Genomic DNA, 13,030 nt, shown 5'->3' on the forward strand with positions numbered 1-13,030 from the left:
CGTGACGAGATCCTGAGGCCCATTGTTGTGCCATTCATCCACACAACCATCACCTCATGTTGCAGCATGATAATGCATGCATGGCCACATTTTTGCAAGGATCTGTACACAATTCCTGGAAGCTGAAAACATCCCAGTTGTTGCATGGTCAGCATACTCACTGGACATGTCCCATTGAGCATGTTTGGGATGCTCTGAGTCTGGATCTGCATATACGACAGCGTGTTCCAGGTCCTGCCGATATCCAGCAACTTCGCACAGCCATTGAAGAGAAGTGGAACAACATTTCACAGGCCACAATCAACAACCTGATCGACTCTATGCAAAAGGAGACGTGTTGCACTGCGTGAGGCAAATGGTGGTCATACCAGATACTGACTGGTTTTCGGCAAAGTTGTGTCGCTTCTTCACTGCCATTCATAAATCCTCTCCCGTGGCCTCATGGGATTGTAAAGTGTCCATCGTATGCACACTTCAGAATCTTGGCGTAAGAAGTAGGTTATCCGGGTCCTTTTTGCCTACTCTTTTATAAGTACTTTCGTCACGTATATCTTTTTCGCCCACTATAGTAGGGAAGTATGCGATTTCAGATGCAGCCTATGAGTGGAGCTAGCCTGGTTCTACCAGACTCTCGTACATTTAATTTGTACAGAGAGTCTGGCCGCTCTCCATTGACAAGCGTTAACTTCCTTGAAGGCGGGTACTCAGTTGAAGTTTAAAACTATTGGATCTGCCCAGAGCCACTCTGGATCTGCCACAACCAATCACTAACGTTTGGTTGTGACGTATGATGATTCAAGTGCACAACTTCAATGTCATCGTTCTCAGCCACTCCCTCTGTTCGCTGATTGCACCGGTAAAAAATTTACCGGAGAAAACCCAAGAATATACCGCAAGCCCAGACGTAGTGCTGAAGGAAAATGAAAATTGAGCGGAAGTACGTTGGAGGGCGGAGCCAGGCTAGAGTGGAGCCGCTTCCTCTGTCAAAATCGAGGGGTTGAGCGCCTGTCCAAATAAACTTCCCTCGTCCACTAATGAAGTTGAATGCATTTCAAAATGGCGGTGGGGATTCCCCCGAGGGGAAGTACTTAGGGAAGTTTGCAAGTGTGTCTTAAAGTGGAGTTAAACGCAGCCCGAGAAGAGAGAGAGTGTCTACTTTATGTATTTTCGCTTTTTATTTACTCTGGCTAACACTTGCTGATATATGGCAATGGAAGCAACTAATTGAATGTGTTTTTAATGTCTTCACGTTTTTGCACAGCTATTTTGTTACAACTATTAACCCTCTGGTTCTCTTCAGTCGTATTTGACCCCAAAAAAATAATATATATATATATTTTTTTCTTCTTCATCGGAATCGTATACAACTTGCCCTGCGTCTCATGTCCATACTATCCATAAACATGTGAGATTGTATGAGATCATAAAACATGAACATGATTCGAAAAGGTTAAATGGTCCTGAAAAACTAGTCATTCTGCATGCATTGGAAATTAATGGGAAAGGAATTTCATCAAGAGGAAATGTTTGGTATTGCGCCCTAACAAAATCTTACTGAAAGCTCATTTTTTGAGATATCAACCTCAAATTTGGAACACAACTTGTATAGATTTATGGCTTTGATTTCCTCGCAATTTTAGAGGAAAACTTGTTTTGAAAAATATATAGCCTATTTCATATACAAATTGCAAATAGAATTATTGTGCATTTTTCATAACAATAAAGGAAAATTCTATAAGTTTTGTAAAAACATTTTTCACTTCAGCAATAATCTTTAAAAAGATATCAAACTTAAAGGGATAGTTCACCCAAAAAAAAAAAAAATTGTCACCATTTACTCACCCTCAAGTTGTTTGTATGAGTTTCTTTCTTCTGTTGAACACAAAATAATATATTTTGATTTTTGAAGAATGTTGGTAACCAGACAGTTGACGGTAGCCATTGACTTCCACAGTATAGGGAAAAAATACTATGGAAGTCAATGCCTACCATCAACTGTCATGAATGACTGTATAACACTATTAATTAAATATAACAATACATTTAAAGTAGAAAAGAAAATGAAGAGCAACAATTAAATGCAAGTCAAATTATATATTTTCATTAACTCATTTTAATTGTCTAATATTGTTTATACTAAATATTGTTTTGGACTAAATCACATCTGCATTATCTGTTTCATAATAGTAATTAAGCTGTTGAACAAGCATTGTCTTTGTCTGGGATATTATAGTACGTGACAACTGTGCATGTTTAATGATGCTCATTCTTAAAGTAGGGCATTGCGCTAAATTGTGGGCGCGCAGCACATAACATTCCCTCAAAGCCCCTTTCATGTTTACTTGGCACAAGTGGCATGACAAATGATCCATCCTCACACCATGCAAGGCCAGACTTGCAAGTCCACAATCCCTATCCAGATTGCCACCCTTTGCCATTAGCTATAATAAATGTGGCAAAATATTTACACGTGTACATGACCAGGTGAAGGACAATGCCGAACAGTGCCACACTGCAACAGCGGGTTCACATTAATTTTATTACGATTTTATATTACGCAAGCTGTAAGGTTTTACCTCTGTTCAACCTCATTTGTGATGCAGTATTGTAAGTCTACAGCAAAGAAAAGAGTGTTGACATAATTTGGGAAAGCAGCAGATGACAAATAAACATAAACTTGAAAGCATGAAGAAAAAAAACAATTTCTAACAACCCATCAAAATCATTGGTGTAATTTGTCTCTGTCCAAAACCCACTCCAATTTAAAATTACCTGTTAAGGTTTTTATTTTTTTCTCAAATAAGATAATTTTTCCCCGCTCTTTTTTTTGGAACACCACAATGTAAACAGTGGCATTATTAAATAAATCTGCTTATTAAAAGCAGTGTCTCAGAGTATGCTGTGAATTGATGAACAAAGTGCCTACGTGTGGAACTGCACACAGCTTGTTCGTGAGCTGTGGGCGGATTGATGCATAGTCACGTGACACTGATTGCCCATTCTTGATTCTGATTGGTCAGCATCAAAGAACCATGTGGCGTAAATAGCTTTTATACTTCTGCTTTTTATTGAACATGCATGTGTGCTTGTTTGATTGCAGAACACTGATGTTCAGCAGTGGATTAGCTGTCACGCCTAACACAACTTTTATAGCCTACGGCATTATTCTATGTTGAATTATTCAGACAGCTATGTTTTTGCTTGAGACAGAGTCGGTAAGTCAATGTAATTAAAATACTATTATGAGTATAAAAGGAAAGCGCTATGTTTAACCAAGTCGCTAAAAAAAATCTACCTAGCTTTCTCAGAGATTTAAGAGACAATAACGAAAGCTATTCTATTTGTCAGAATCATTTCATAACGATTTTGGTTGAAATGTGGTGTCAATGAATCTCCATTTAGCAGGACTGTCCGAGTAATCTTTTTGAAAGCGGGTTTGCAGTGAATGGTTTGAATGGTCCGGGACACGGACAGTCTCCTGCTCATCTCGCGGCATGCGGAGGTCAGGCTTTCTGCTTGCTTTGGCTGCTGCAAACCGGTGCTGATGCAAACCAGCAGGTACGTCGCCTCTAAAACGTATTAAAAATCACCTTAACCCAGCGGTAGTTACGTGGGTTTCTGTTGTTTATCATGCTAATCTTCTCTGTGTGTTTTTAAGGACGCAAGTGGAGAGACACCCATTCATAAAGCAGCCAGAGCGGGCAGTTTGGAGTGCATCAGTGTGCTGATGGCGAGCGATGCACATTTCGAGTAAGTGCATGTGGGCGGTTGCATTTGTTTTACAGAGAGAAACATATTTGCATATTTCAAATTAATATTCTAATGTCGTTCTTGAAATGCGGTATATTAAATGTAATATATTGGCTGGTTGGAAATCATAGTTGACCTATCACAATCAGCTTTACAGCATAGGTTATGTGAACATCTGGTGAACTTCAAATAATTTATATAATGAACTTTTAATGGTTTACGGACACTTTGTTTACTGGTATTAGGGCTGTCTCACTTTTAAACATTTCATTCTGGTAAAAAAGGCATATCTCAATTGGCAATAAAAACATTCCAAAGAAAAGACATTGGAAAATGTTGTAGCCTATAGTATTTATTATATATAGAGTTCTATACCGTTCATAAGTTTGGGGTCTTTAATTTTTTTTTTTTATAATTTTGAAAGAAGTCTCTTATGATCACCAAGCATTTATTTGACTAAAAAGAAATCTTAATATTGTGATATAATATTACAATTTAAATGTGTTATTTTAAGATATTTTTAAATTCCTGTGATAGCAGAGCTAAATTACTCCAGTCTGTGTGTTGAAAACAGTTGTGCTAGTTAATATTTTTGTGGAAACATTTTCAAAGAGCAGCATTTCTTTAATATATATATATATATATAATTAAACAGTATAAGTCACCTTTGATCAATTCAATGTATCCTTGCTGGATAAAAAAATGCATAATTATATCACAAAAATCTGGTAGACCTTTAAGCTTAAATCTCTCAATCCCTCAACAATGACTAACTTTTCCTTTCCTGTTGCTACCATTGTTTAAATAACAAAGCCACATGCCCAGTTAATAGTTTTATGTGCTAGAGATCGTCCCAGTGCATATCTTAATGTCTGGAACACCATATAGTATAAAGACATACACTGCATATTGATTTTAAGAAGTTCAAAAAAGCTTAAACATAACAGGAATGCACCTTTTTTTTTTTACCTGTTAATGCAAACATAATCCACAACAACAGTATTCTTATGAATATGAACACTTTTCTAATTATATATATTTTCCCCCTTCTGTTCAGCATTTGCAACAAAGCTGGACAGACCGCTGAAGAAATTGCATGGTCTTGTGGGTTCGAGGAATGCGGGAGGTTTTTAAACATGCATCGCAGAACTCAGGACCTGAAGAACACTTCATCATCACCTCTCGCTGAACCCCATGTGGTGAGCAGCACTCTCGCGGGACAGAAGAGAGGCCGTGCAGGCTCCAGTGCTCAAGACGGGAAGAAAGCACGGGACTGGTGATCAATGCTCTCATAAAAAGAGAGAATTTCAAAAAACATATAGGCTGTTTATCCATTACCGGAGTGAATGGTAAACAGATACACCCTCAGAGTCTGAACTACCTGTGGACATTTGGTATTGAGCTTACTGTAGCCTCAATAATGAAGATAAATTGACCCTGTATGGGGTCAGTGATTTGGGATCTTAAGTTCAAGTGGAATCACTGACACTGTGGATCTGCTCAGTGGAGTGTGCTTCACACACATATACCTGCAAACACAGAGCAGATGGCAAAAGCAGAGCATTTTCTTTAAAGGTGGAGATTGCAGCTTCTGGAGTTCTCACTGGAAAAGGTGCAACATTTAACTTGGATCACATACGTCTTGTGAATCAATCATGTGAACCCTTTCTGGGTTTTATGACATTTAGTTGGGGACCGTAGAAATAAATGGATATGAATGAGCAAAACAGAAGGCAACTGACTTACTGCCAAGTTTGGCTAATCAAGACATTCTTCATAAGGCTAGATTAGTTGTTAAAGTATGTGACATTTTTGGTCTATATAAACAACTAAGGTAAAACATGACTTAAATGCAGGGGCAAATATTAAGGGAATATGTGACATGCTTTGACAAAAACAGTTTTTGAAATGTTTATTCCATGATCTGAAAGCGATTTTAGCTGCTGTTCAACACGGTTCTAAAAGATATCTTGTGAATTTGATGAATGAGGAACTCGGGTAGTTTTTTTTTTTTACAATTGCAAGGACCCAATTCTCAAAACTCTTTGAGCACAACAGCAGTCTATGTGGGCTAAACTGTTGATAATTTTTCATTGCTTTGGCACAAAATCTAATTACTTTTTTTCTCTCACTTAGACACTAGCACAACCAAAACCCTGTACCTATAGGCCAATTTGCACGTTTAAATACTTTTTTCAAAACCTCACAATGCAAAACTGAATAAGGTTGATATAACATTTTACTACAGTTATACCATATTGAAATATATTACAAATGTTAAAAAAAAAGACATTACAAAACAATTAGGTCTAGCTGAACATCTACAAAGGTGTTAAACTTTTAGTTTAATTACCATTTGTACAAAAGGGGGGAATAATTTTGTACTGAAATGAAAACATGGACCATGAAACGTATACTGCAGTGAATTCTAAACAGTAGAGATATCATTCTTGTTCTGTAAAGGAATGTTTTAAAAGAAAACTATAATGTTACCTGTTAGTGTTTTTTTAGTCAGTTTTATGCGTGACAAAGTGTGTTTGTCGGGTGAAACCTTTGCTAGTGTTATGGAAGACTGAGTTGATTTGAGGCATATATGAAGTGTTTTGGTATTAGTGTATTTTGGATGTCAAATTAACTGCTGTGCCAAACTGGAAGTTGGTAAAGAAAACTATTAAAGAGTTGACAAAAAGACCTACTGTAAGTACTGAGAAATGTGTCCTGGTGATTGTATATAAAATAAAATAAAACGATCACCCATTTACAGCCTGATTGTAAAATCACATGAGACTATCAATGCGATCTTTAGCGTGACTGAAACCGGATGTTAAAATAGGCATGAACGTTTAGAACATTGTAAGGAGGACAATGGGTAATAAATGATAATCACTTTTTACTGTGACATTTCACTTTGTACTCATTAAGAACAATGAGACTTCCTGTGAATCCATGGACTCGCAGGAGGAGTACAAGTGAATAAGTGTCATGCATGCGACTCAGATGGTCTTTGGTCTCTGGGGAAGGCAGAGGTTGTAATAGGCATTTTGATCCCAGAACTCTGGCCCCTTCCATCCACACCAGCCCTGAAGGAAACACAAACATTAACAAATGACCTACTTTAAAAACACTGAGCTATCGATTCACGAATGATATAAATCATAATACACTAACGTGGGAGCCAACGTAAATAGGATATTAGGGAAACTCGAGTCAGTTTCATCAGACACCATTTAAAAAGTTGCTAATACCTGAACAAATAAGTGATGTTTTAAACCACGTTACACTTTAAACCCCATATGTGTGACTGGATATAATGGAAGAAAGAACTTTTATTTTATTTTAAAGTAATTTGTTTTTATTAGGACAGACAAGACTGATGTAGTGATGTTGTCAAATGTACCTTGTCAGTGATGGTTTGCAAGTCCTCTCCACCAGTATAGTGAGGGTCCAGGATAAGAAAGCGTATTTGTCCAGAGTTCTCACTCCACGCTACACCTAGAATAGTGTGTGCAAGTACCCCGCCACCTGGTGAGAAATAATTACCAAGCTTTAACATCTAAAAAACCAAAACCGGAAATTGCATTAAAAATAGTATTTCTTCACATTTTTTAAAAAGTAGTATCTTATGTTCACATTTATTTCCTCAAAAACAATAAAAGCAGCATGATTTTTTTTTACTATTTAAAATATTACAATTTAAATTTTCTATTTTAATATATTTAAAGATAAAAAAAATGTCCTGTAAAGGCAAAGCTAAATTTTACAGCAGCCATTACTCACATGATCCTTCAGAAATCATTCTAATGCAGATATTGCGCTCAAGAAACATTTCTTAATACCACTTTTGACAAGTATACCAGATCAGAAGTTGATTATGATAATATACATTTTTTGGGGAAAAACCTTGCTCCCATTCAATCACAAATTGAAGGAAGGCGCTGAAGATCATTTTAACGCACCAATCATGACAGGAGTTCCTTCAGTCTGGAAGTGGTTGGCCAGCTCTCTGCCCTTGGTTGCCAGCTCAGATCCCTGACTTTAACAGAAAGACAACCGATTTTACAATTCAAGCCATTCAGAAACTTTCTTTGTTAATCTAGCATCAGCTTTAGTTAAGCTTAAGGCTGGAATACATCACACAACTTTTGCCTAGATTTTTGCCCCGATTTACAATCTAGAAAAGTTGAAGCTAGTTACAGAAAGTCAGAGCCAAATTTTGAGCAGTCGGGGTTGACCGATTTTACAGGAAATCACGTATTATAAGATGGGCAAAGACTCAAATTTATTAACTTTATACTATGATTCCATCCATTTACAGGATATCAAACGTGTTTATTATTATCAGCTGATTTTAGAACACATTGTTGTCTTTTTATCATACGTTTCTGCATTAGTTTTTGTTGCGTTTTAAAAGACTTGAAAAGTCTGATAACGTGATTGTCAGGAGTTCACCCAACATAACCTGCCCACTATAAAGGAAAAATGCATAATCACCCTAAATAATAAAAATACAAAACCTCTGTCTACCTGACAAACAAGATCTTCGAGGTGACCCCCAGCAGTTGGTTAAGGACAACCTGAACTTCAATGGAGCCGATCCACTGACGTGAACCCACAAAACGTGGCTCTTTATCCCCAACATCCACAAGAGCCTGACAAACCAACAAATGTATAGATTATAAGGGCGACTCCTCTTTAATCCATATAACAAGACTGCATAACTTTAACACCATCCCATTATAACAGGGGTTCTCAACTCTGGCCCTCGAGGTCAACTTTCCTGCAGAGTTTTGCTCCAACACAAATCAAACACACCTGAATAAGCTAATCAAGGTCTTCAGGAGCATTACTAGAAAGTTACAGGCAGGTGAGTTTAATCGAGGTAGGGGTCTTTAAACCTTGAGGGCCAGAGTTGCCATATACAGTGACAGTTTTGTTTACCTGCTGGATCTGCGTGTGTGTGGGAACAGCTGTCTCCACATATCCTTGCTGCTGGAACCAGGAGCAGATAGTCTGAAGGGAACGATATGCACATCCCCAGCCATCATCATCCACACGGTCCTGCATGTAGTGATGATAAATGTACACACCCTGTACCAGATACAGCTAGAGAGATAGAGAGGAAAAAGACAGTTTGATTTGTTAAACTTACTAGTATTGGTATCAAGAGATTTGGCACTTTAAAAAGTGCTCGTGAACATATTCAACCACCTTTCATGAGAATAGTTCATGCACAAATGAAAATCTTGTCATTATTTACCTACCCAAGTCATTACTCACTAGAGTAGCAAGTCCGAATTCACAGTACTCATGAAAGACTAGGCAAAAAGTACCCGGAGGACCTAGTAATTACGGCAACATTTAGATACACTGGACACTTTAATATCCCATGACGCCATGGGTGAGGATTTGTGAATGGCAGTGAAGTAACGCAACTGCTGCTGGTAGGTCATGTGACAGTAATATGGTGAGTAATGTACATTCAAAGTACATTCATACTACACACATTCATTCTATATAGAACATGTGTTTTTTTAGCGATTGCAAATTACTTTGTCAAAAATACTCAGAGAGAATGCGATTTTGGATGCAGACATTTTTCTTTAGTGTTTGTCATCAATCACGTCAATCTGTGATGCCTAAATTTCCCATTTTTAGACAAAGTGCAGAGGGTGATTAACATCTTAAATTGGCATCTGTTTCTCACACAAAATGCTCATATGACTTCAGAAGGTTTGGGAATAATAAAACATTAATTTTTTTTAAATCCAAGATGCATACTGGTGAATTTTTGTCCTATTTGGAGCTTGAACAGACTCTTTATGGAAAATAGCATTGTGAAATTATTTTTTGTGTGTTCCACAGGTAAAAAAAAAAAAAAACTTGGATAACAAGTTTGGAATGACATGAGGGTGAGAAAATTAATGAAATTTGTGGGTGAACTATTCATTTGAAGCACAGTCTCACCTTAGCATCCTCAATGTTGGGTGGGTTCAGGTGTATGTGGGGATTGCGGAGATAACCGTCTTTATAGGCTGCATCAGGGAAATGAAAGGCATTGGCACGTCTCAGGTATGGCCTGTCACTTGGCAACTCAAACTTCCTGTGCAGATCCTGCATACAAAAGAAGCGGACTTGATATAGAGAATATGTGGATTTCTAATAAATAACAAAGGTTAGGATAGAGATATTGCGCTGCCTGCCTGCCTCTACTAAAAATGTTGTGCATGTCATTCCAAAGTTTGGGGTCGGTATGATTTTTTTAAATGTTTTTGAAAAAAAGTATCTTATGCTCACCAAAGCATCATGAGATCTATTTGATCAAATATATAGTAAAAACGGTAACATTGTAATAATATTATTTAAAATAACTATTTTAATATATTTTAAAAGATACAAAAAACAAGGAACTCCCACACACTATCAGTACTTGCAAAATGAGTAGTATCACATTTTTATTAGCAACGTTTCGGTCTCACGACCTTCATCGGGCATATACGATATAGACCGAACCGTTTCTAATAAAATGTTGATACTCATTTGCAAGTACCGATAGTGTGCGGAAGTTCCTTGTTATTTTTACCAACTTATATGGTCTTTCCCCCCACGCACCTATCACCTGCAGGTGTGCGATGGTGTTTGCTAATTAATATATTTAAAAATTCTATTTATTACTGATTTCAAAGCTGAATCAAAAGTCTTCAGTGTCATATGATCCTTCAGAAACCATTAATAATATTCTGATTCGGTGCTCAAGAAACATGTCTTATGATCATCAATGATAAAAACAGTTGTGGGGCTCTATATTTTTGTGGAAATTGTGATACAATGTGTTCAGGATTCTTTGCTGAATAGAAAGTTCAAAAGAACAGAATTTATTTGAAATATAATTTTTTTGTAACAATGTAAAATTCTTTATTGTCATTCTTGCTCAATTTAATGCATTCTTGCTGAATAACTATTCATTTTCTTCCAACATTTTTGAATGGTAGTGAATCTGTGCTCGTCTTGCCTCTCTGATCGCCTGTAGCTGGCTGTCTGGCACTCCTGCTGGGTAGATTACAGTGGTGAGTCCAGCTGGTTCAGGCAGTTGAAAGTGAAATGGCTGTGGCACCAGAAACGAGGAGCCTTTCCTGTACCGCTGCACCACCTCTTCCATTTCTGCCAACTGCTTCCTTAATGTCTCCACCAGCCCTGTACACACCCTGGACAATCACACACACAAACAATCATTCTTCTGAACTTTACATCCAGATATTAGCATTAAAATCACTGCAATAAAAACACAACTTCCTTACAAACCTTACAGTTTTAAGACAACTTGAGACAAAAAAAATAATTGCACTCACGATGCCAGGCTCTCCTCAGTGGTCACAGACAGAACACAGTCTAAATGCAATGGCATCTTTACACAGTGCTGCTGTGTGTCCACTCGGATGAGACTAGGAGCTTCATTCCCAGCAGGGTCTGTGACCTCAAACAACAGCTTCAGATTCACTACAGTCTAGAGAAAGAGTTTCTGTTAGAGTGACTGTTAACAGTCACCACCCATCAAATAGTTTAGTTTTCTAAAGACTAGTCTGTAATCATAAGATTAATGACAGTTACTTTGTTACATTCTGTTTCATATATATACATATACATATATATATATATATATATATATATATATATATATATATATATATATACATACACACACATACATACATACATACATATAGTTAGTTATAATTATAAGAAAGAGTTTCCTCTTTTAAAAGGGAACATCATATTTAGGGATCCAGGGCAAACCCCTGATCTAGCAAGAGGCTCTCACATGTCCAGATCGTTTCTTATCTTTCTTTTTTAATGTCTTCTTGCTCCCACCATCATCTGATCTGTGAAAAGCAACAAGAAAGTGTCTTAGTTTTGAAAAAAAAACTAGAAAGTGTATGCAGACACCAATATAGATCACTTACTCTATATACTGCAGAATGTCTCCACATGCTGATGCTTCTGTCAAGCTTTCCATGCTTGACTGGAAACCAGTGTTGGGCCATATTAATATTGGACTGTTACAGACAGTGAAAACAATATTTTTTGATGATACTTTGGATCGGAGGCCCTGAAAACTTTTTGATATGGTGCTTTGACTTTGTGAACCTGCTAAAAAAAAAAGAAAACACACAGACAATTTTTTTTATATCCTGCATATTTTAGATGTAATGCCTAAAAAACAGTTAAAAGTGGTATCCAATAGAAATCCAGCTCATCCTTTTCTAATGTGAGACCTACCATTTGGATTGTCAAGCTGGCAAGCAAACTCCAAGATCCCTTTCAAACGAAAAATAATGGCACACTCCTCTGAATAAACCTTAGGGCATCAAAATACACACCATTAACTAGAAATAATTGAGTTCATATGTCTTGCAGTTCATTATGTATGTGCTTCTCTCTGAAGCATATGTTGACAAAAGGCTAGTTCATATTATATTACCATAGTGTGCAAATATCGTTTCACGGAATACATATTTGTTTAAAAAAAGAGAAGCGTATTACCATTTTAATTCCCTCGATCAATGATCAAATTCAGCTGCTGTCAACAGTAGGCTGACATGTTTGATGACGTATCATACAACATGCCCTCATCTTCCTCGTGTACTTGATGTCGTATCACTGGGAAAAGTCTCTTACTGCCCCCTGCTGACCTGAAAGTTACTGCTCAATGTGTAAACAATCCTACTTGGCTGTGTTTTTAAGTGATCGTAATTGTGATTTGTATGTAAAAAAAGTAATGTTGTTTTCTAGACTTTAAGAACAAGTAATATTGTTTGAGATTTTTATTTTATTTTCAGCCTCTAACAGTAAAGAGAGACAGAATTTTTGGGGGACAGAGAGGGAAAAACATACCAATAAACAAACTGCATTAATGACAGAATGTTGTTAATAAACTTTTTCACCAGTAGAGATTCATTTTATAATTAATAATAAGAATTTAATACAATTTAAAATACAAAAAATATGGAAATATAAGTATATTAAGTACATATAAACACTTTTGTATTTCCTCATTCTCCTTAGTTGTCTTCAAATTCCACCTTCATCTGTTATGTTGTCACCTCCTATCAGTAAGAAAACAGTAGAAAGTAAAGTTAACTTGTAAATAATGACCATCATCAAAATGTAAATCATGTGACATTTTTTATTGACTCGTTTCAACTAGTCTTAACTAATGAATAAGTATGAAATAGGTACGAGTATCTAATGAATAAGTACCTAAAATAAATAAGTATCTAATGAA

At 36.7% G+C, this 13,030-nt stretch overlaps 2 protein-coding genes across 4 annotated transcripts; one reads left to right on the forward strand and one right to left on the reverse strand.

The window, feature by feature from the left end:
- Positions 1–3,048: 3,048 nt before the first annotated feature.
- On the forward strand, positions 3,049–6,642 carry ankrd37 (ankyrin repeat domain 37). 2 transcript variants are annotated; one of them, XM_079615002.1, is made up of 4 exons: positions 3,049–3,215; positions 3,403–3,558; positions 3,659–3,750; positions 4,808–6,642. In XM_079615002.1, exons 1-4 carry the CDS (start codon positions 3,192–3,194, stop codon positions 5,028–5,030), a joined length of 495 nt encoding a protein of 164 aa, XP_079471128.1. In that variant the 5' UTR covers positions 3,049–3,191; the 3' UTR covers positions 5,031–6,642. The 2 variants fall into 2 exon arrangements, with proteins under 2 accessions (XP_079471128.1, XP_079471129.1); XM_079615003.1 differs by having other exon boundaries at positions 3,406–3,558; positions 4,808–6,459.
- On the reverse strand, positions 6,624–12,460 carry ufsp2 (ufm1-specific peptidase 2). Of its 2 annotated transcripts, none has more exons than XM_079615001.1 (12): positions 12,289–12,460; positions 12,025–12,103; positions 11,709–11,892; positions 11,567–11,627; positions 11,097–11,251; positions 10,760–10,952; positions 9,715–9,861; positions 8,689–8,853; positions 8,275–8,399; positions 7,707–7,783; positions 7,148–7,272; positions 6,624–6,830 (listed from the first exon to the last, which is right to left on the reverse strand). In XM_079615001.1, exons 1-12 carry the CDS (start codon positions 12,289–12,291, stop codon positions 6,744–6,746), a joined length of 1,401 nt encoding a protein of 466 aa, XP_079471127.1. In that variant the 5' UTR covers positions 12,292–12,460; the 3' UTR covers positions 6,624–6,743. The 2 variants fall into 2 exon arrangements, with proteins under 2 accessions (XP_079471127.1, XP_079471126.1); XM_079615000.1 differs by having other exon boundaries at positions 11,709–11,895.
- Positions 12,461–13,030: the final 570 nt, after the last annotated feature.

The sequence above is a fragment of the Phoxinus phoxinus genome (assembly GCF_949152265.1).
Source record: "Phoxinus phoxinus genome assembly, chromosome: 6".
NCBI lineage: Eukaryota > Metazoa > Chordata > Actinopteri > Cypriniformes > Leuciscidae > Phoxinus > Phoxinus phoxinus.